This window comes from Pezoporus wallicus, unplaced genomic scaffold, assembly GCF_028554395.1.
Source record: "Pezoporus wallicus isolate ANWC-B61680 ecotype Strahan unplaced genomic scaffold, APGP_CSIRO_Pwel_v1 scaffold_3294, whole genome shotgun sequence".
Lineage (NCBI taxonomy): Eukaryota > Metazoa > Chordata > Aves > Psittaciformes > Psittacidae > Pezoporus > Pezoporus wallicus.
In genome coordinates this window covers 16,553,363-16,575,659 of record NW_026635478.1, presented here as the reverse complement: position 1 = coordinate 16,575,659, position 22,297 = coordinate 16,553,363, and the positions used below count along the sequence as shown (strand labels likewise).

General features: G+C 38.5%; 1 protein-coding gene across 5 annotated transcripts in view; it reads right to left on the bottom strand.

The window, feature by feature from the left end:
* Positions 1–2,700: 2,700 nt before the first annotated feature.
* IFT56 (intraflagellar transport 56) overlaps positions 2,701–22,297 on the bottom strand; it is a 48,264-nt gene continuing 28,667 nt past the window's right edge. For 3 of the 5 annotated variants that reach the window (XM_057430613.1, XM_057430622.1, XM_057430628.1), the window contains 6 exons: positions 17,277–17,365; positions 11,313–11,396; positions 9,011–9,080; positions 6,113–6,219; positions 4,361–4,494; positions 2,701–3,014 (listed from right to left, as the gene is read on the bottom strand). In XM_057430613.1, coding sequence (XP_057286596.1) covers positions 2,903–3,014; positions 4,361–4,494; positions 6,113–6,219; positions 9,011–9,080; positions 11,313–11,396; positions 17,277–17,365 — 596 coding nt within the window. In that variant the 3' untranslated portion in view covers positions 2,701–2,902. Of the gene's footprint in view, positions 3,015–4,360; positions 4,495–6,112; positions 6,220–9,010; positions 9,081–11,312; positions 11,397–17,276; positions 17,366–22,297 lie in introns of those variants that run through there. The other 2 variants (XR_008975078.1, XR_008975079.1) reach the window with 1 other exon arrangement.

Here is a 22,297-nt window from a genome sequence, read left to right as displayed (position 1 = left end):
AATGAACTTGCCACCTCCAGTTTGAGTACATTACTTGGCTCCACCTATTACTGGGTTTAGAATTTATATGCTGGATTCCAGAATTAATCCAAGATGCTATACTGGATCACTTCAGATGCTGGCCAAAGCAGATGTCATCCTGGAACTCGCAGCAACAGACAGGATAAATGCCCTCCCCTGCAGAGTAATTGACTTAGATGTTATTGGCATAAATGTTCTTCAGATATTACTGAGTTTAATTAAAGGTCATCTTCCTTATCTGTCAGGAATGGGTCAGCACCCAGCTAAAAGCAGTTACACACTGTTTGGGCTTCAGCTTTCTCTGCCAGTCACTATCAATGATTCAACTGCTAGCACAGTACCTCAGATGCTTACTGGGAGTATAAGAAATAACTGTATTTCCCATACTCTGCCTTGCAATTCTAATGATGCAGCAATTTTTTTCTGCCCTAGTCTCTCTTCTCCTACATTATGTGAAATTGTTTAAATTTTTTATTCACTTATTCCTGACCCAATAAACTCATCTGTTTCCCTGACTCTGCACATGCATTCCTCACTGCCTACTTGTTCTGTACAGCTCACTTTTGCAGTTGTTTTTCCTCCACATCTACCTTCACTCCTAGCTGCTCTAGTTAGAGTACCTTGACTCCTTAAATTTCCACAATTCAGGGAAATATGCAAAAGGACAGTGATAACATTTTGTTAACTCTGCCTCAGAAACAGCTTTAGAAATTCTTGATTAACTTCCCTTTCTGTATCAGCTAAGGCAACTCCGATTCACACCCCTGTTCTTTGAAGGTGATCTCAGATTAAACAATGGAAGATGTTCTTAGAATGCATTTCTAAGGTAAAATAAACACCAATATTTCAGCATTTTCCTTGTTGTGCATTTTAATAGTACCTACATGTCTGTTACATTACCACGATCCTAAATATGTAATATATCTTTCATTTCATCACTGCTGAAGGCAAAGCCCTGCAATCCCCTGTCTTAAATGACAAAAACTTTATTACCAGTCAATAAAAGGTACTGTGCTAAACCCCACATTATTTAGCATATCAAATAGGATTTTGTGACTCTAGTGAATAAAGGTGAGGTTTTTAAAAACTTTTTCATTGGTCAGGGGCAGAGAATTTAGAATTAGTCCCCAGGCCCTTAGGCTGCAATGCCACCACACTTATTTCAGAAGATTCAACCAACATGTAAAATGGTCTGCAATAGACTTGGATGCTCTTCAGCTCTTCTGCAGGTTAAGCTTCAATAAAGGGAGTAATTACATGCATTTAACATCTGCTACAAAGCCACCAAAATGATTTTTCAAAGCTTTGTACCAAGACTTGTAATTGTATTCCTGATCAGTTTCCAAGTTAATTAAACTGGGAGGGAAAACAAAAATGCCTTTTACAAGTGAAACATGTTTTATAACTGCTTTTGTTTTATAACTGCTTTCAGTGAAAATACTGCTGCTTTCACACCTCTTTTGAATGAGTGCAACGTGTCCCCTGCCCATGCTGAAAGGCTCTATTATTGTTAGTATGATGGATCAGATTTCTAGATATAAATGCAAGTAGCCACAACTATCAATGTACTTCTAGATACCTGAATGATGATACCCACAGTTTTTGCTTAAAGCAAAAAAGTGCCAATGTTACATGGCAGAAATGTGTGTATGTTCCACATACACCCAGCCTCCTTATTTTCAGCAAACTACCATAAAATCAGGATCAAGGTCACTCGCTTACCTTAGACAGATTAATGAACATGCATTTAATGACCAGTCACAAATCTACCCTCTTCCACAGCAAAATTAATATACTATTTCAACTTTTGCAGTATGAAGCAACACAGACCAACAAGGCATTCCATTCAGAGCTTTAATCAAAGCATAGACAGTAGAGAATACAGTATTCTGAGTTTCCCCTAAAAAGATAAAAAAATACTTTGTCAGTATTTTAGAGATCAACAAAATGTAAATTTTCCTTTTAGAAACAATGTACACGTTTTACACTACAAAAAGTATAATACATTTCTATGTTACAACTGATGCCTTCTTAGAATTATGTATTCCCTGAACTGTTCTCTTTAAAGAACAGGAGAGTATAATAAATCCCAAGTATAATAAATATATTGCTAATGAGGGTGGTAAATGCTGAAGAAAATTATTCAAAACATCCTGCTCTTTTATCCATCAGATTGCTAAACTAAATGGATCACTCACATGAATTATATTAACATGAATAAGTGTTTTGAGTGTCAAACCTCAAAGCAAGATTGAACAATACAGTCAGCCAAATAAATGACCGTATTAGTTATTGAGATTTATCCAGAAAAGGACAGTGCTCAGAATATGGTTTGTATTTTACTCCAGACAGGTAATATACATAAGTGTTTACATATTATCTGATACCCTAGTACTCGCTTTTGGTAGTCACTGTCATCTTCTCTACATGCACGTTCCATCACTTGCTGAGTAGAGTCATTCAACAATTCTCAGTCACTCAACAAATAAGTCTTCTCCAGAGGGCAGAAGGCTTGCTGGAAAAAAAGCCCACAAAGCAGTCCAGTAACTTGTGTGGAGAAATCTGAGGAGCACTTTGACTCGTGGACAGTTGGAATTACTACTAAAAACCTGAAAATTAGAATGAGGAATAGAGATTGATGCAACAGAAAAAGTACCAGTAAAGGTTTAAAAGCCAGCCAACCAAAAAAAACCCCAAACCAAACTTGCTGCATGTTTTGCAATCTCACTCCACTACACTGTTGCTCAGCTGGGTCAATCTGCTTAATCATTTAAAGTTTTGCAAGGAAGGAGATACCCAGAATGCACAGAAGAAACCAGGACCCACATCTTGAAGCCACACACAGAGCAGTAACTGACCCAGTTCATTCTGTGGCACTGACTTAAACAGGGACTCTGTTCTCCTTGGCCCACTTTTTCATGACACGGACAATGTATTCTACTTGAGAATTGCCAGTGCTCTTCAGAAGATGCAATACTTCCCGTAGAGTCTCTCTATAAAGGTGAAAAGCAAAGATTTAAATGAGGGCAAGACCCAGCTTATACAATAAACAACTACCCATATCCAAACTAGTTTGCAAAGCATGGTTCCTAGACAGAGGGGTCCATTCATCTGCAGAACAGTTAGAGGTAAAAATGCACAGTAGATGTGATCACAGGGAACACAAAACCCCCACCTTGTATTTTATTGCAATGAGAAATTAAAAGCAAGAAAGTCAGCAAAATGTAATTAGTTTGGAGTTTAGTGCTTGCATGTGTGTATATTCATATATAAATCTTTACTTTTGCAAAATAGCTCCCCAGAATAAAGCAAGCTTTTTTTGGTTTTGACTTTAATGCTGTTTGCTAGTCTTCAGTATGGAAACATCTAGCTTAATACTGCCAAAGCACCTTACACATTAATACAAATAACATGGAAATGAACATTACCAATATGATAAACCAGTATGAAGCTCCAGTTGACCAGCTAGTTTACTGCAAGAACTTTTATGCATACTGAAAAACAGGCAACCTATGTGTATTTCACTGTATCTACTGCAGTAATTGCTAAAAGGACACTTGAAGGGTGCAGTAGTTAATGAGATTACTCCAGCAGAGAGGGGAATACAAGAAGGGTGTAAAAGCCAAGATACACACCTACCAGTCATGTATGAAACAGCAACTTTGGCCAGGGGAGAATGGCCATCTGGCATTACAGAATATTCATGAGGGATCAGTTCTTAAATATAGCCCCAGTACTCTGTCTTATTCTCCCATCCAGTGAAATGGGCCGAAAGCAAATTATCAGTAACACAGGTAATTTCCCTTAAGCTTTCAAGTGAGTATATTGATCTGACATGTACAGTGTCTTCAGAAAGCAAATTTTAGTGAAAACACAGTCACACCTACTCACATTGTTTAGACAAATTGTGTCCTTCCAACAGCACTGAGTAAATGTTTTCTTAGTTCTGTTCTGTGAACCTTAAAATATCATGGGACCGTTTTCCATTCTTATGCCATTAACGTGAAATGAGGTGCTTTTCCCTCAGTTCATGAATATAGTACATTTATAATTTTACTTGTCCTAGTATTACAACTAATGTATTTTGGTTTCATACAGTTCATGGCATTAACTGATCAGTTACTCTCCACTATATATTCCAGAACTGTTTGTGTGGAAGATACACTTAAAACTGAATACTGCATATGGAACCACTGGCCAGAGTGTCCGTTTTCTGAAAGGTCAATAAAGAATTGGAAGAGGATACGCAGACCTAAAGCCGAGATGATGATTCTGGCGTACAGCTGACTGGAAGTAAGAAAAGAGCAAATTAAATTCAGATACAACACAGAATACTCACTTCGCTTCTTGCCCAGCTAAGATCATTTGAAAGACACCCACACAAGCACCTCTCTTGCCTTCCCAGTATTCGGTATTGCTGTCCAGTCTCTCCAGAACATCAAATGCTTTGGCTGAATAGTAAAACTGACGCAACTGCACAGAAAAGTGAAATGTCATTCCTGACAATATGACCATCTTTTAGAAGGGGATTAAAAATTGTGAGCTCAGTTTTCTGAAATCAGCACTAAGTCACGGAAGCAATGTGCATTTTGCCTTCATCAGTTGGCAATGATCTGCACTGTTGTTTTGATCGTATACAGGTAACACTAGCTTACAGAACATCTTTTTTTATGAGGTGCCCTATCCAGTGTTGTATATATACTGACTATACTGAAGTCCTTGACAAAACATCAACTTCCGACTAGTCCAAACATTTTAAAACAGAACCACTTTTCCTTATGTAGGTCACAGAGGATGGTCACAGAGACCTCGTGATGTCACAGGGACATATTTGATGTCTTTTGGCTTTAAATTGGAACTGAAGTTTTTCTTCACTGTTGCAGTACAGTACAAAGTAAGATTCAGTGACTCTGTAATACAAAATTTTCCTAAGCTTAGGAAGATCTTTGTACCTTATCATTTCTTCCTTCAGTTCTCTATTTGTAAATGTGAACAAGAAGCAAGTTGGTTGGCAAGTCAGTGTGAAAGGAGTGACCACACTAACTGACTTTTTACTTCAACATAACTCATGGACCTTATTTATGGCTGTGAGTATTCTTAACTTGGGCAAGACTGAAGAACAATGTTCTTTCTGGCTAGCATCTTCCCATAAGAGAACACAGAAGGTAGGCTGAGAACAACCTCCCATCCTTTGGTGGTTGGAAGTCGTTATCTGCTGAGAAAAATCCTGGATGGGCCGTGGGAGTTACTTTAGTCAGAGAAACACAGGTACTACGGGATGAACAGATGAATAGAAAATTCAATTTTCTTCAGATAAATGGTGATTTTAACCATAGGTGACTGGCAAGCACTTAAACAGGTGGGAATAAAGATAGCGAGTATAAGCAGGATCAAATGTGTCATTTAAAAAGATAAAAAATTAATACCAATCTCTCCAAACTGGCATCTGACCTAGTTCCATTAAGCAGATACTCGTTCAATGTCCTTCTATCTGACACAAAAGCAGTAAATGCTTTACCCCAAGTCATGTGCTTTTCCCTATACAGACAAGATGAGATCTTGCATGAAAAGCAGCAAGAAATTAGCCAGAAGTCCTGCGTCCCAGCTATCAGCATAGCAATGGGGCATAAAGCTACAATTAGTCTCAGGATGCTGTTGACCTTGCTCCATCACATTCATTCAGCGTTCTATTGAGTGAAGCCACTACGAGCTTTAAGGAAAAAATAACTGTCCAGGGAAAAAAAATGCAGCATAAGGTTCGTTGCTGAATCTATGCTAGATTTTTTTTTTTTTCTAAGAAGTTTCTTGTCATTTATGCCAATAATGGCAGTATAAGAAACTGTTATTGACAGCTCAAGCATGGAGTAAATTATCAATGTTTTATTCGGGGGGCTGTTTATCAAGAAGGCCTGTAGGTTGAAATACTGACTAGACCTTGCCAACTCATCCACATTATTAAATATCCCGCTGTTATAAAAGAAAGTTCGCTAGTGATGACAATGATGAAAAGTATCAAAAAAAAAAAAAAAAGGCTTTTGGTACAATCACTGAATTAACATGCCATACACCAAGTTCTAAAGAGAAGACTCACTTTGTAACAATCATTGGCAATGAGCTGCAACAGGCTAAATGAATCTCCTGACGTCTCCATCTCCCGATAGAGCTTCCAGGCCAACTGTGGTTTCTTATTAACAATATCTGCAATAACAACAAACAGCTGGGATTGTGAAAAGAATATGCCCCATATAATACCCAGTGGCAGGTGGAATAAATGTTCCAAAATTTCTTTACTTAATATAAATGTATACCTCGCCCTGTGAGCATGACTTTGGGATGGGAAACTTGTCCTTATCTTCTGCCTTACTAGAAACAGCAGCCAATTCATCAGAGAATAGCAACGTAAAGAGGAATAATTATAGCATTTACATCTCAGTTTGTATTTCACTGATACAGCAGTAAGCACAACTCTCGTGATTTAAGATGTGATTAAGGCACAGAATGGAAAGCATTAGACAAGTTATTTTGTGCAAGACAATGAACTGTAGAAATCCATTTAGATGGTGAGATTTAGGATTATGTATTCTTACACATGGAAAAATTTTAATTGGCACCAAACCGAGGTCTTTAATACTTGATGCCTACCTTGATCTAAACATTCAGTTCCCATGATTCATAACAAACCAAAAAGGGGTGTGTGTTTGTGAGTACGAAGCCCCTCCAAATGTAATGAAACCTGTCATTATATGTTTACTAGAAAAAATGTTTCCAAATTCCTGAGATTTTGTGCTGGCTTTAAATTTGTCTATATGACTAGAATTTTTCATTGGCCTTTAAATTTAAACACCACTGCTATACACAAATAGAAACAGAAGAATATGAATCTTCTGTCTCAGATAGTGAAATTCTACTAGGGTCTTTGAACACAAAAAAGTGCTAGTACTTGATTTTCTGGAGATAAGAACCCATTCTGTTGATACTGAGGTTGATATTGGTAATTCCAGACTCATTCAAGTACTGGCAGAAAAGAAAACAAAATTAAGTATCCCTTTCTTTTTCAAGTCTTATCAGTCTCCTTATCAAAGAGGAGCTGGCTGGTCACACATGTACTACTCATGCTTCTTCAAAAAGGGACAGTTTAGCTTATTATATCTGTGACCACTGTTCTAATGCGTATGTTCCAGGTAGAACGGGTGGCAGTCATCAACAATAAACATGTATTACCAAATCACAGGATTTATAGACACTTTTAATTTAGAAGACAGCAAGACATCAAATCAGGTTTTTCTCTCATCAGCTCCAGATTCCATACACAGTGGCAAACAGCCAGGTCTTAATCTCCAAATACCAACCCATCTGTCTAGAGAAATTGAGTACTGTGCTAATTCTGAGGTTTTTTACCTTATCAAGATGAATTTGATATAAATAGTACAGTTATGTCTTGCATCCAAAAAAGATGCATCTCTGGTACTTTTTGCCCTTTAGAAATATTTCAGCATTGGATTGTTTACGACTCAATACCTAATCATATTCTGACATGAATGTATTATGATCCTTTGTAATTTCTACAGCAGCCTTTATCCAGAAGGATCTAATAGTGATTTACGTACTTGCCACAAAAAGATAACTACATTCATCACTGAGCAGTTGTTTCTGCAAAGAATTCTAGCAGCCGGAATACTAGCACAGAATGAAAAAACAAATTTTAAGACTGACACAGAAGAATACAGCAGCTCTACAGAAACTTCAGCAGGGATTCAGAATGGCAAAAGGCACACTCAAAAATAAAGAGTAACTCCTATGAAAGAGCTATAAAATTTTTAATTGATAACATGGTGTTAAGTCCACTTATATAGTAAGTGACACCTTCAAAGAGTTCTGCATCCCCAGATGTATATCAAAGAACTACTATAGCACAGAATCACAGGAATGAACACTGTCTACTGAACAACTTATTCGCTTTTCAATGAGAGCTCTTGTATCAAAAAAATTCACATAAAACATTCACATATAAAGCACTCAAACACAATCAGGTACCACAGCTTAATGAAAAAGGAAATAAACTGGCATGTCCTAAAATGGAGTCATAGATAGGCACCCATGGGTGTGATGTGCCTGCCTGAGAGATCATTTTAGAGATGTTTATCACATCTGCCATATGGCATAATGTCCCAAAACATGCATATTTACATTCCAAGTACAATTACTGAAAATGCTTCGATAAGAGAACATTTTTGTATTGAGGCACTGTAAGGAAAACAAATTAACCTATGGAGTCTTGAATCATTAGACAAGCCCACTTCTATACTGTTTTACATGTGGCACGATAGCTGTATCTGTACGGAGGTGTACTCTGCAATGTTTTAAAAACTGGTTCAAAAACCTAAATATAATTTGCTATAGGATATTAAACATAGCAAAAGTTTTCTGGGTTCAAGGGAAGAACGGAAAAGTTTTTGGAAGAAAAACATGCTGAGATTATAAAGGACATCCCTCAGGCACAGAAGTTTGGAGAATATGAACAGTAATGCAGTAGGAAGAAAAATACTGTGTAAATTTGCCTGATTCTTCTCTTCCCTAAACAAGTGACATTGGCTCCTTCTGTAGGTAGACAGACCGTTGGGACTGACCCAGTATGGATGCTTCTGTGTTTTAGTCTGAACATTTTAAAAGTTGCAACTCAGTCTTTTGAGACAGAAAATCTTCACTCAAGCAATTGAGTAGACAACTGAGAAGAAAAAGGGTCACTAGTTAGGACAAAGCTGCATTGATGGAGCTGTAACAGCATTGCAGTGAAGCAGTAATTGCTTACTAAAGCTAGATGTATGAAAGGTGCAATAACCACCCACACTGTAACTAGTGCGATCAGCGTTTCACTTTCATAGTTTTGAATCCACCTACAACATTAAATTCAATTAGGAAAGTGGATTGCCAAGACTGATGCAATAGAGGAGGATCTGTATTCTGCAATGTTGAGAGTAAAGTGACTCACAGCAGCGAGCTAGCCAGCTAAGGTAAACAAAATCACGCTTTATCTTCTCACTCTGGATCAAAAGGAACACCTGAAGGAAGAAGGAAAATAAAAGATTATCCATGCACGTACTTTTAAACAAACAGAAGGCAGATCTGCCTCGTTTCAACATGCAGCTAAGGCTGAAGCCACATGAACGACTGCTTCTAGAAGAGATAGGATATGCAAGTGCAGTGTGGGGGTATCTCATCTCTCTGTGTCAAGTATGTGGAGGATTCAAAAAGGGCCATGCTTATCAAGGGACTTCTGCAGCTTCGAAACAGCAAGCTGTGAGGAGGGTGCGGCCTACTCTGAACAAGTGCCAGTGGGTGGCTATGCAACACAAACAGCACAAAGGAACACTGGGCCTGTGGGAAAAGCTATTTGGAATGTGTTTGTTTAGAAAGCAGTGCAAGCAATTACATTAGCATCTTCTTGAAATACCAGAAGTTTCACATATATATGAGCCTTTCCTCCCCATACATGTCAGAGAGAATTCCAGGTCAGCAATAAACCATTTCCAACCATTTCAGATTCAGTAAGGTTCTGAGCCAAAACATTTGTCTTTTCTAACTTACTGTACAAATACCGGTTTATTACATTCTACATCTAAAGGGATGTGTGTGGAAAAGTTATACATTTAATAGTATATTCTGGCTTTTCTCACAGAAAACAGCTATTTATGCCCCTCTGCAGGTGTATCTGTAGCTATGCTAGGATGCTACTGGCAAAACTCCAAATACCTTTATAAGAACAGATATATGTGCTGGAATAGGAAGTTCGACAAATTACTGACATTTTTATTGGCTAAACATTGCTGATCCCCTAATTTGGGCTGGGGGGGGCAGGGGTTGGGAAGAGGGGAGGCGGTGGTGAAAGGAGGGGAAGGGGTAGGAGGAAAGAAATAAAAAGAAAGCAGCATTGTCACTGTAAGTAGCACTTTATCATAGGTTTATTTCATTACTTCCAGGGAGGTGAGCTTTTAAATAAGTGCTATATGTGGAGGTATTTTACAAGTTTATGAGACACTGGAGGAGGGTGATCTTGCTATGAGACTATCATCACAATCAAACATCACACCTTAGGCCAGACTAATCAATGTAATTACATAATTCTGTTATTTAAATACATCAGCTATAAGCCCAAATTTATATAGAATCATTTGTAAGAACATAAGAGGGAAAATGTGGATTAACAGCAGTTTACGGATCTGTGTTTCTTTGTTGCCTGGCTGCAGCTAAAGCTTACTTGCAGCATTACCATTTTTATGAAGTCTCAGGAATCACTGTAGCCTGGTAGCATAGTTTTGAAAGAGTCAGCTACATGTTCATTAAGCTAACTAAATTTAAGGTAGGTGAATCAAAATATATATCCATTTTGCATGATGGTCTTGGATATTTTTCTTAAAGACAGATGCAATTTCAAGTTACAGAAATTAAGGGAGTGGGTGTGGGGACGGAGAGGGGGGAAGAGAAAAAGAAAAAAACAGGGGCCTCCATTGTTGAGAAACCTGAAGAGTTAAAAAGTCAAAAAGACAGGAAAACCAACCAAACAAAAAAACAAACAAAAAACCCCAACCCAAACCAAACCCCCCTGTATGATTCACTTTTGACTACATGATTGTTTTGTTGGGATTTTTTCTGGCTTCTTTCTGGTCTTGCAAAAAATGTTGCTTCCATCTTCATAATACTTATTTGCTTTTGCATATTTTAGTTGTAATTAAGTTTCTAGTGCACACAGACACAAAAAATGCTGTGTGTAGACGTTAATCTCTTACAGCTGCATCTGGATGCTGCTGAATAAGATAGTGAGCATTTCCTCATTTCCCTGCACATCTCCCAGAGGAAGACATACATCTATTTATTTATTTATTTATTTATATACAATTTTCTAGGGACACCTAGAAGCTCCTAACTACTTGATGTCTTTTACTCAGCATGCCCTTGTCAGCCTGAACAATAAGACTGCCTGGGATCCCAGACAAAGTGTAGGAAATCTGATTAAGAGGGCATTCTTTGATCAATTAGAGATAGCTGCAAGCACTCTTGTGATGCACCACAAGCAGCATGGCTTCCCGTATAGCTCACATTACAAGATTAGCAAGATAATCTTTTCTGAATGGTGTTCACTGAGAATTTCACTTCCTCTAAGAAGGGGAAGATGATATTCTACACAACCTGCTTATTTTCAACCGACATGAAGATCTGGAGCAAAAAAAAATGAAGGAAAGAGGAAAGTATGTGGGAAATGTTTCCACTGTTTTTTAAAGAAAGTAAATGCATACCTCTTCAGCCTCATTAAAACAGCCTGTGGCAGCTTTGGCTTGGGCATAGTTGAAGTTAAAAGTATCATCATTGTAGAAGTAACTCTGGAAAATAAGCCGCACAGACAAAATCCAAATAAATAAGACAAAATCCCTCCTCCCATGGTATAACAACATTAAAAATACCCCTGCTCTCCAATCTGAGTTAGACTGTAACAGGACAATGGGAAGGAAAAAGAAAAACCCACATTATGAGCATACGGCATTTATAAACAGTGGGTAGAAAATTACGGACTGACTTTCCATCCTACATTCGTGACTACAAATACAGCTGGAACATTCCACAACATTAACCATGAGATGTCTGGGGAGTGCTCCAAGATCAAAATTGCAGTGGCAGCTTTTGTGGGTATAATTTTCACTTTAGGCTTGTGAAGACACGCTGTGCTGCCACGGTCTCTTTCACCTCCCAAGCACTTATTTCACCACTAGGGTGGTAAATAAGTAGTTGACTCCCTAATGGCTTAAGGAGATAAACAGTTTGTTTTTCCACGACTTCTCAAGGTGCAACAAGAGATCCTGTGTATCTGGCTGTGTGATACATGCTAGTCTGACACACTGGATCCCATGATGGAGGTGGAGCTGCAGTAGCAGCTGTAGGCAGGCAGCACACCTGCCTGGTGTGTAAAAGGTGCAATGAGACTTCTTTGAGCTCAGGCTTTGCTTACATGCACTCTATTCGATGTGCAACACCACATTTTTCTCTCCCATGATATTAAACTGGACAAACCCAGTTAATGACAAGTCAGGTTGATCTGCATCTTTTTTGAAAAGCTGTACGTGCCAAAACAGGAAATGTAACTCTACGTATAAGTTAGCCTGATATTTGGGTTTGACCCAAATAGCTTAGATTTGATAACGGTCATATGTCCGGATTGAAGTACAACTCGGATGACCAAAAGCTGTGTTCTCTGTTCAGCACTTACACTGCTACACCAAGTAGACCTGGTAGAGCTAAGGTGGAACACAATACCACAACTACAACCGTAGATGGAATTGAGGATCACTGCTGAGCAGAGGTGCAGTGCTTATGAAAAAGCATGGGAAAAAAGCAGGGTGGTTTATGCAGTATAATTGCTGTAACAAAGGCCTTCCTGGGTGCATAACAGCAAGGTGTGTGGAAGAATCGTGGAATCAACTAGGTTGGAAAAGACCTTTAAGATCATCAGTCCAACTGTTACCCCAGAACTGCCAAGTCCTGGGATGGGCCCTAAACCATGTCACTAAGGGCCTTGTCTACAAAGTTTCTGAACACTTCCAGGGACAGTGATTCCATCACTTCCCTGAGCAGCCTGTTCTAATGCCAGATCATCCTTTTGGTAAAGAAATTTTTCCTAATATCCAGTCTAAACTTGATTGGATATTAGGCACAGCTTGAGGTTGTTTCCTGTTGTCCTATCACTTGATACTTGGGAGAAAAGACCAGCCATCTCTTTGCTCCATCCTCCTTGCAGGTAGTTGTAGAGAGCAATAAGATCCTCCTGAGCCTTCTTTCCTACAGACTACACAACCCCAGTTCTCTCAGCCATTCCTCATAAGACTTGTGCTCCAGGTCCTTCACCAGCTTCATTGGCCTTCTCTGGACCCACTCCAGCAAGAAGAAATGTTTTTCCTTATATAGCATCTACAAAAGAAACAGAACTTCTGTAGGAAGATACAATTTTTGTTTTGTTCCCTCATTAAGAGCAAGGAGGAGGCAAAAGGCATAGGCATACTTGGGACTGTACAAAAGATATGAGAAGAAAGGGGTAAACCCCCTTCCCAGAGCTCTCTATCTTCTTTCATGATGTAGGGACACTTGAGGAACTTCTTCTGTTTCCTGTCGCAGACAGATAACAAAGGGTGTTAATCCCATCCACCCACATACATCAAGCTAGTGCCTTGATAGGAGATGGGAGGGAGAGGGAGCACATTTTCTCAGATGTCTATATTAGAGTTCAAATATAGCAAGCTATAGCAAATATAGCAAGCTATGTAAAAGCATGAGGATGAACCAATCAGCTGAATCTTACACTCAGTTTGTGAAAACATTTCAGTACCCTTAGGGTGAACTAATGGGTTTCACCACATGAGAATTACAACACGTTGCTGTATTCTTCCTCAATGATAGTTTCATGTGCATCAGCACAAGTCCCAGGTTAAGCAAAGCTGGTGAGCATAATGCTAGTTTTACTGCATGAATAGTTTCTTCTTTTACTGCATGAGTAGTTTCGTGGGGGAATGGCTTTAAACTCAAAGAGAAGAGATTTAGACTAGATATTAGGAAAAATTCTTCAATATGGGAGTGGTAAGATACTAGCACAGGTTGCCCAGAGAAGCTGTTGTTGCTCCATCCCTGAAAGTGTTCCAAGGCCAGGCTGGATGAGACCTTGAGCAACCTGGTCTAGTGGAAGATATCCCTGCCCATGGCAGCAGGGTTGGAACGAGATGATCTTTAAGGTCCCCTCCCACTCAAACCATTATATAATTCTATGATTCTTCTGTTCAAACAGCCCCTATGTATTTTTTAATGAAAATGGAAAAACAATTCTGTCAACAACAAAACTCAAAAACAATGTCATTTTATCCTAACTGCATAATTGCTAGAGACCACACCTGCTGCAAAACCCAAAACCAACAGAAAGGAACTAGTGCTGCTGATAGTGCAACACACTCGCAGCAACTAGATGTTTTGTTTTGTTTTTTCAAACTACAATACATGTACTGCACTTCACTCTTGTGAGGTCTTTTTAGTGGTCTTCAATCATTTCATAAAACTAACTGTGCTCTGAGTGATGTCCATTTCAATGACATGCTCAGATACCCAGTTGAACAACGAAGCATTAATTGTGGCTAGAACTCAGCTGAGCCTGAATTAGCTTGTCTTCTCAGTCGATCGTCAGTGTTATTGTGTCACCCCCAGGGCAGCTGGCAATACATTTATAATAAGGTATCCTTTTGAGACGTTCTCATGCCTACAGCAGTTTTAATCAATCATGAATGAAGGTGGTGTTTCCTGAGAGAACATAATGCAAACAATCTTCACGAGTGCACAGCTCCACTTAAAGAGCTGCAGAGATTCTATTAAACTTTATTCCTGTGAATGAAGCACAAAAGTCACTGTAAAGCCACCTAAACCTTGCCTATAACATGGCACAGGAAGAACTGTTTGCATCCCTATGCCCTGAAGAGAAAGGGAATGACCTAAGTAAATCTGAGCAGTGGATAGTCTCAGCTAAAAAATTATGAGAATGATGAACTACTTCAAAAGGATCATGCAATGAAAGTGGTAGTAGGCAGAAGACTATTGTCCTTAGTCCCTGATATTTATCAACTGCATTATGTTTCAAATACCAGCATTTATGATTCCCTTCAAGAATTTAACAAATATGTATTTTACTTAAGCTTAATCGTATTGCAACTTCCTAGATGCAATCTATAAAACCATCCAAAATTGCAATCTCAACCCTACCTTGAACTATGACAATGAGTTCCATAAACCAACTGTGTTCTGAGAGGGACAAAATGCATTTTCTTGGAAAAGACACTGAGTTTGCTGTAATCCCAACAAGCTGTATCTTGTTTTCAGCCTCTCCTAATACAAATGGAGGTTTCAAATACACCTTATTTATTCTAATCCTCATTTTGTATGATTTTCTTTTCTTAACTTCCCTCTGTAGAAAATGTCTATCTTCTAGATCTCTTTAAATAATATTTCAATTTCTAGTTATTGTCCAAATTGCCTTACTTTCAGAATTTGAGGGGGTCATGGTCAGTATTTCAAATAAGAGTACAACACTGTGCAATGAAAGGCATCAATCTTTTTTTTACACTGAATTTTCTTTACCTAGCTTAATATTTTGTTTCACCCTTATAATGAAAACCAAGGAAGTATTATCTTTGCTTAAATATGGGTCAAATCAAAACAGACATATGGTTACTGATGCCAAGGTGTGTATGTGTGGGCAAGTCCAGCTTGCAAGCTGAGATCCACATATGTATGTTATGTGTCACAGTAGTTCTGCATGCTTTCAGAATAGATTAAGTTTTTAAAACAAAATACCCAAGCACAAGTAGTCAGATAACCCTTCCCCTCTCCTATGCACACATAATAAAATTGTTTCTCCCAAATCTCACAAGGTCAAATTCTCCTTCTAGTTGATAAATATAGCAGGATTGAAGGCTTGCATACTTGTACCTGTCACTATTTCTGCCTCCCTCCTGACAGTTTTTAAACATTAAATCTATTCCTCACCTATACTTTCACTGCATAGGCTCTTACTAACATCTTACAAAATAACACCAAGTATTCTGTGCTCTTCCTTTTCCCTTCAGATTTTCTTTCCAACCCTTCCTATGACACTTTCCTTTATACTCTCACAGATGCATAATTATCTCACCTAATCCTCCCCCCGTAGCAATTCTCTTGCCTCATGACTTTGACCTATCCTCTGCTCACTCCATTGCCTGCTTTCACCCTCTTAATTTCTGTTCAGCGTCTTGTTTGTTTCTGGCTCTTTTCTTTACAAATACTAGCCTTACTTTCCAATATTAATGACAAAACCATTTGTTTCCCCAGATGATACTCTCTCTCTCTATCCTTTCTCAGTTTTTCCAAATACCTTGGAGGTGGTGAGTAATCACGTTTAACTTTAAACTTTTCAGGTTAGAACTAGTTGTTTAAGAACTTTTTAAAGGAAATAGCATGAGCTAGGCATTTCTATGGGGTGACTCATTGCATTCTAAGGAAAGTGTAAGAAATACATAGGATGAATTTTCCTCTGGCTTACAGCCACTTGGGATTTCTTCTGATGTCTTTCCAGATAAAGTTTAAAAAGACTGCACCTTCATTTTTCACCCACCAGATGCTTTTGCCACCATTACACAGAATCACAGAATAGTTAGGGTTGGAAAAGACCTTAAGATCATCTAGTTCCAACCCCCCTGCCATGGGCAGGGAAAGCTCACACTAAACCATGTCACCCAAGGGCTCTGTCCAACCTGGCCTTGAGCACTGCCAGGGCATGTTTTTCTTTAGATCTCACCCACCTTAGAACATTGCGATTTTGCTTATCACGTGTATCTCCTTAGTAATTTCTTTTTAGATACTTAGTCCTCTTCCTACCAAATACAGAGTTCTTACACCTCTAGTTTCAAATAATTGGAACAAAACTCCAGTTGTCTAACTCTATAATCACACTCCAGCCTCTCTTTCCTCACATCTGACTTATAACTGGGTATCTGCAAATTATACCCATTTTATCCATTGAATTTTGGTAATCTGGTAATGCTGTATTATGACAACCGCAAACACCTCCTCTTACTTTGAAAAATGCAACATTGCCTGAAGGGTACCACTCAGATTATTTCTGCAAAAATAATATTCTTAGCTTACTGCTTTGGTAATAATGCCCTATCTTAGCTGTTCAGTGGCTGCTCTCCCTGTAAAATATAAGCATTTCTACTTTCAGAATCTTTCATGTCCTATATTCCATACACAGTCTTGTTCATTAAAATGATGTTCACAATATGGCAACTGACAATAGTCTCCATTGCTTATTGGGTAAGCCTTGAGAAAACATTTGGTTGGTTGGTTTGTTGGCTTTTCTCCATGTTGCCCACTCCATAAATACCCACATTTTTTCATTGTCGTCCTATAATTATCTTCCTCATGTTCTGTGATGCCACCAGAAAGCCTGATAATGGTTAAATTGCAAGTATGAGGAAACCATCATGACCATCATGCTGCACAATGCTATCTTAAAAGCGGCTTCTTCACATTTTGAGCCTTTTGCTGTACCTGACCACATACATCTCACTTGTTCCTGTGTTCTGTTGTTACTGTTGTTTCTTTATCCTTTTATGTTTACACAGTGTCTCATACAGTACAGTCTAATTCCATTAGTATTCATTCCATGCATTAGAGTACTAAATAATAATACTAACCTTGACTGAGTTGAGGTAAATCAGGACGTTACCAAACTGTCTAAGAAGAAAGAAGTGGGAGGACATGCACTGTCTTCCTGGAATGGTATCTAAAATTCAAAAGAGAAATGCAAACTTGTAGAACTTAAATTCACATGGTAATGGAAATCACTGCCAAGGTTGCTGGCAACTGTGAAAGCAGCTAACTTCTAAAAATAGCATAGCTTGCCTTTTCAGGCAAAGGACCATACTAGAGGTTAGAAAAACTATTAGTTCATCTTGTCAACTTTCTCTACAGCATTCAATAACTATTGCAAGACTGTATTCAACAGCAAATTCTACAGAGACAAACTGTTCAAGTAACAGGCCTTCTCCATGACACAATTTCCGTAGCATAATTTTACTGAGAGTTATTCTCACTCTTAGGACTCTTCATACAAAGCCTGAGTTCATTACTCTAACCTAGCTAGCCTTTTTTTTTTCCATAGAATCATAGAATCAACTAGGTTGGAAAAGCCCATTAAGATCATCAAGTCCAACCTTTAAAATTAAGCTTTTCAGTTATCCTGGACAAAGAAGCTCAATATATGTCCAGTGATAGGACAAGGGGCAATGGGTGTAAACTGGAGCATAGGAGGTTCCATGTGAACATCAGGAAAAATTTCTTTACTGTGAGAAGTGACAGATCACTGGAACAGGTTGCCCAGGGGGGTTGTGGAGTCTCCTACGTTGGAGATATTCAAGGCCCGCCTGGACAAGCTCCTGTGTGATGTACTCTAGGTTACCCTGCTCTTGCAGGGGGGTTGGACTAGATGATCTTTTGAGGTCCCTTCCAACCCTTGGGATTCTGTGATATTTTAATTTCAGTTTCCCTAAGAAAGTAAACCTGATACGCTGAAAATACTGGTATTAAACAAAACAAAACAAAACAAAAAAAACAACAAAACAAAACAAAAACCACACAGGAAAACCACTGAATGAAAAAAGACAATATGAAAATTAACTTCCATGCATTTGGGATTACCACATTGCTCACAAGTGGTGACGCCGTAAATAAATTAGGCATATCAGTACAAATAAGTGTCAGCAAACTTTGCTGCCACTATGTTATTGTAAACTTTTTGCTATCATACTATGCTGTAATCTACCCCAAAACTGCATGCTGTGCTACTTGAGAACTATTTTGAAACTTTTTTAGAGATTCCAAAGTAAGCTCACTAGGACTAATTTTAATAAGACTCAAGCAGCAGAGACTGGTCAGAGATGGATCACAGAATCATAGAATGGTGAGGGTTCGAAAGGACCTTAAGATCATCTAGTTCCAACCCCCCTGCCATGGGCAGGGACGCCTCACACTAAACCATGTTGTCCAAGGCTCTGTCCAACCTGGCCCTGAACACCGCCAGGGATGGAGCATTTACCACTTCTTTGGGCAACCTGCTCCAGCACCTCACCACCCTCACAGTACAGAACTTCTTCCTTATATCTAACCTGAGTTTCCCCTGTTTAAGTTTAAACCCATTACCCCTTGTCCTGTCACTACAGTCCCTGATGAAGAGTCCCTCTACAGCATCCTTGTAGGCCCCCCTCAGATATTTGAAGGCTGCTACGAGGTCTCCACGCAGCTTCTCTTCTCCAGGCTGAACAGACCCAACTTTCTCAGCCTGTCTTCATACGGGAGGTGCTCAAGCCCCCTTATCATCCTCATCACCCTCCTCTGGACTTGCTCCAACAGCTCCATGTCCTTCTTATGTTGAGGACACCAGAACTGCACACAGTACTCCAACTGAGGTCTTACAAGAGCAGAGTAGAGGGGCAGGATCACCTCGTTCGACCTGCTGGTCACGCTCCTTTTCATGCAGCCCACAGCATGGGTGCTTTCTGGCCTGCGAGCACACACTGCCAGCTCATGTTCAGTTTTTCATTGACCATCACGTCAATGTTGGTCAAGGCCTTCTCTGCAGGGCTGCTCTGAATCTCTTCTCTGCCCAACCTGTAGCTGTGCCTGGGACTGCCCTGACCCAGGTGTGGGACCTTGCACTTCACTTTGTTGGATGAGCCCAAGCAACAGCTAGGAAGGCACAAATGCAAGTGATGTCAAATCACTACTACTTCATGATGTCAAATGATCATTATCACAGTATACCATCCTCCATGTATTTTTAGTGAAAGATTTCATTAAAAAAACAAGAAGAACATCTGTAAATCTCACACATCTCAGCAAAAACTACTGGCAAAACCCCTAGAATTTTATAGTCCTAGTTCATCCCATGTGACTCATGCAGGAAGAGAAAAAAAGTTCTCGTTTTGAAAAATTTCTTAGGGTGACCTAAGAATACCTTGAAGAAAAGACTGCACAAAGTCCAGAAGAAGTGTTTCATTTCTCCCACTCACTTGGTCCTGAAAGAGGAACAGTGAAAATGAAAGGAGTGCTTTCCTCCATTATCTTTCCAGTGTTTTTAGGACAGTTGGTAAGACTGATGTTAAGCACCAAGAAACACTGCACTTAATGGAAATGTTGATGTTAATTTACTTTCACTAATGTTCCTCTTGCCCTATTTCATCCTTAACTTATCTCAGAAACCTGGTCTGTTTAATTTTCCACCCAGTTGAGACTCTGGGAGAAGAGCATGAGAATTAACTATAAAAATCTAGTTATATCCTCCTTTGTAATCCCAGTTCTGTCATGTCACTGGGATTAAGAATGCTTAATAAGCTTAAAAAAAAACCAAACCCAAAGCAGTAAACCAAGCTGCTGTTCTGGGTGTTATTTACTGCTGCTAGAGGGAGAGTATAGACTCCTACATTGTAAGTGCTTCCTGATTTGAGGGATTTGGGGGTTGGTCTTGGTGGGGTTTTTTTGTTTGGGTGTCCCTAATCCTCCTAAAGTACATAACTTTCAACATGACATGAAATGTGCACATGTACAAACACATTACACTGTGTTTTTCCTAAACTCTCTGATGTTGCTTTTTTCTTAATGCAGTCATGGGATTTCTACAGTTAACAAGAGCAAGTCAGAAAGAAATCTGTAATGAAAAAATTTTCCACATCTTCATTTTAGTCCATTAATTTTTGATAATACACATTAAAATCAGGAGCCCTGTAGACACAGTTGAGAGCAAAGGATTTATTCACTTTAGTGAACACAACCTACTTTTGTAACAAAGCAGCTAAGTGATTTGATAAAGATCTTAGACAATCTAGTGGTACAAGCTCCTTGCAAGGACTGGCCCAATGGGAAGTGTTGAAGCATGACTTACATGCTTGAATAGCAGGAGCAGGGCTGGCTATTTAGCAAAACCCCAAACAGCAAGAATTCTGTTCTTAATCGTAAATCCAGCAAAACAAAGGCAGCAGAACAAAAATGACCACAAATATACAACATAGTGGCTAACATGCTAAGTTACGTAAAAACATTAAAATTATCCCATTGGAGCCAAAGTCTATCTGGTTCAGAAGCTTGCTGAATAAGAATATAGGTATCAAAAGAATATATTCTGATTTCAAATGTAATACAGGCTGTGCTATGTAATGCCACTTCCTTTGAAGTTTCTCCTAGCTTCCAACAATCTGCACTGAAGACTTCCTAATCATCACTGAAATATTGTGTTAAACAGCCACTGGGCTTTTCTTGTCTTTTTTTTTCCTCATACCTTCTCATTTTCACAAGATTCTGTATCAAAAAAGTTGTGTTATTTGAAAAAGTAGTTCATGCTCTTTATTTTAATTGTCTTGCATAATGTCAATGATCCTTGGTTTTTGTATGGTACAGTAACTAATTCTTTTCTATTCCTCTTCTCCTTGTCATGTATGATGTTCTGTATTGTGAATGTAACTAAACCCAGTCATTATTTTCCAGGCCATGTATCCTCTTTCTCTGATCATCTTTGCTGTCCTTATTGTACCCTTTCATTTTTTTTTAAATGTAAGAACTAGAACTGCAGACAGTATTCCAGAAAGGAAACTGTTTTGGTATACAATGTGTCCTGGGTTCAGTAATTACTTTGTTTTGTTCTCTCTTTCCTCATTAATTCCTAAAATTCTCTTCAACTTTTCTGATAATTTTGCAAATACAGTTTAAGGTGTCCCGCCCCCACCATGGACTACTTTGCATTTATCAAAGCTAAATTCAATTTGCATATTAATACCAAGCCTCAGATATTCTTCCACAGCTTTCACCATTCTGAAAGCTTTCATTTTTCCTTCATTGGATAATTTCGTACCATTGGCAAACCTAGTCATGTCATTATTTGTCCCCTATACCTCATTAATTATGAATACAAGCCCTTTCTTTAAAGAAACAAAAGGCTCCTTCAAGTGTTCAAATCAGGTGCATTTTATCCTTTTCACTCCTACTTCAATAAAAAAAATTCTGTTAGAAATGAGAAAGGTTATTATGTAGCTTCCTTTCTTGAAATTAGTACTGTGGGATTTTTTTGAGGTATTTGCTAACACATGGATTTTGAATTTGATTATACTCGGATCACTATATTGAAATGGGATTTTCATTATAAAATTTCTAATCAGGTTCTATGTAATCTTTGTATTGGTCTAGAGTCACTTGCTCACTTGTGTGTCCTGTAAGAGAGATGAAAACTTGGCATTTAAAAATGAATTCTTTGTATCATGCTATGTCATTGCATTTAGTAGGCCAATATGGGCAGAACAGAAGTCTCCAACAATTATTTAATTATCTTTCTATATAAAATCTCTAACCTCTTTAATATGCCACTCACTGTTCCCATCCAGGCTGGCTGGTGAATATTTAGCCGTAATATGATAACTCCTATTTGAGCATGTCATTTAAAAAAATTTCATGTTAATCACTAATAAAGAAAATATATTTACTTTACTCTGAGAGAAGGTTTCTATAACATTTAGAACCACTTCTCCACTAGCATCATCTATTTAGTAATACTGCATTATAGATTAAATAGGAACAATATTCTACATGTTACCTTTCTCCTATCACATTTAAAAATTATTTTAGGTTGATACCTTCCTCTTCTAAACCCAGGTGCTCTAGTTTATTCATCTTC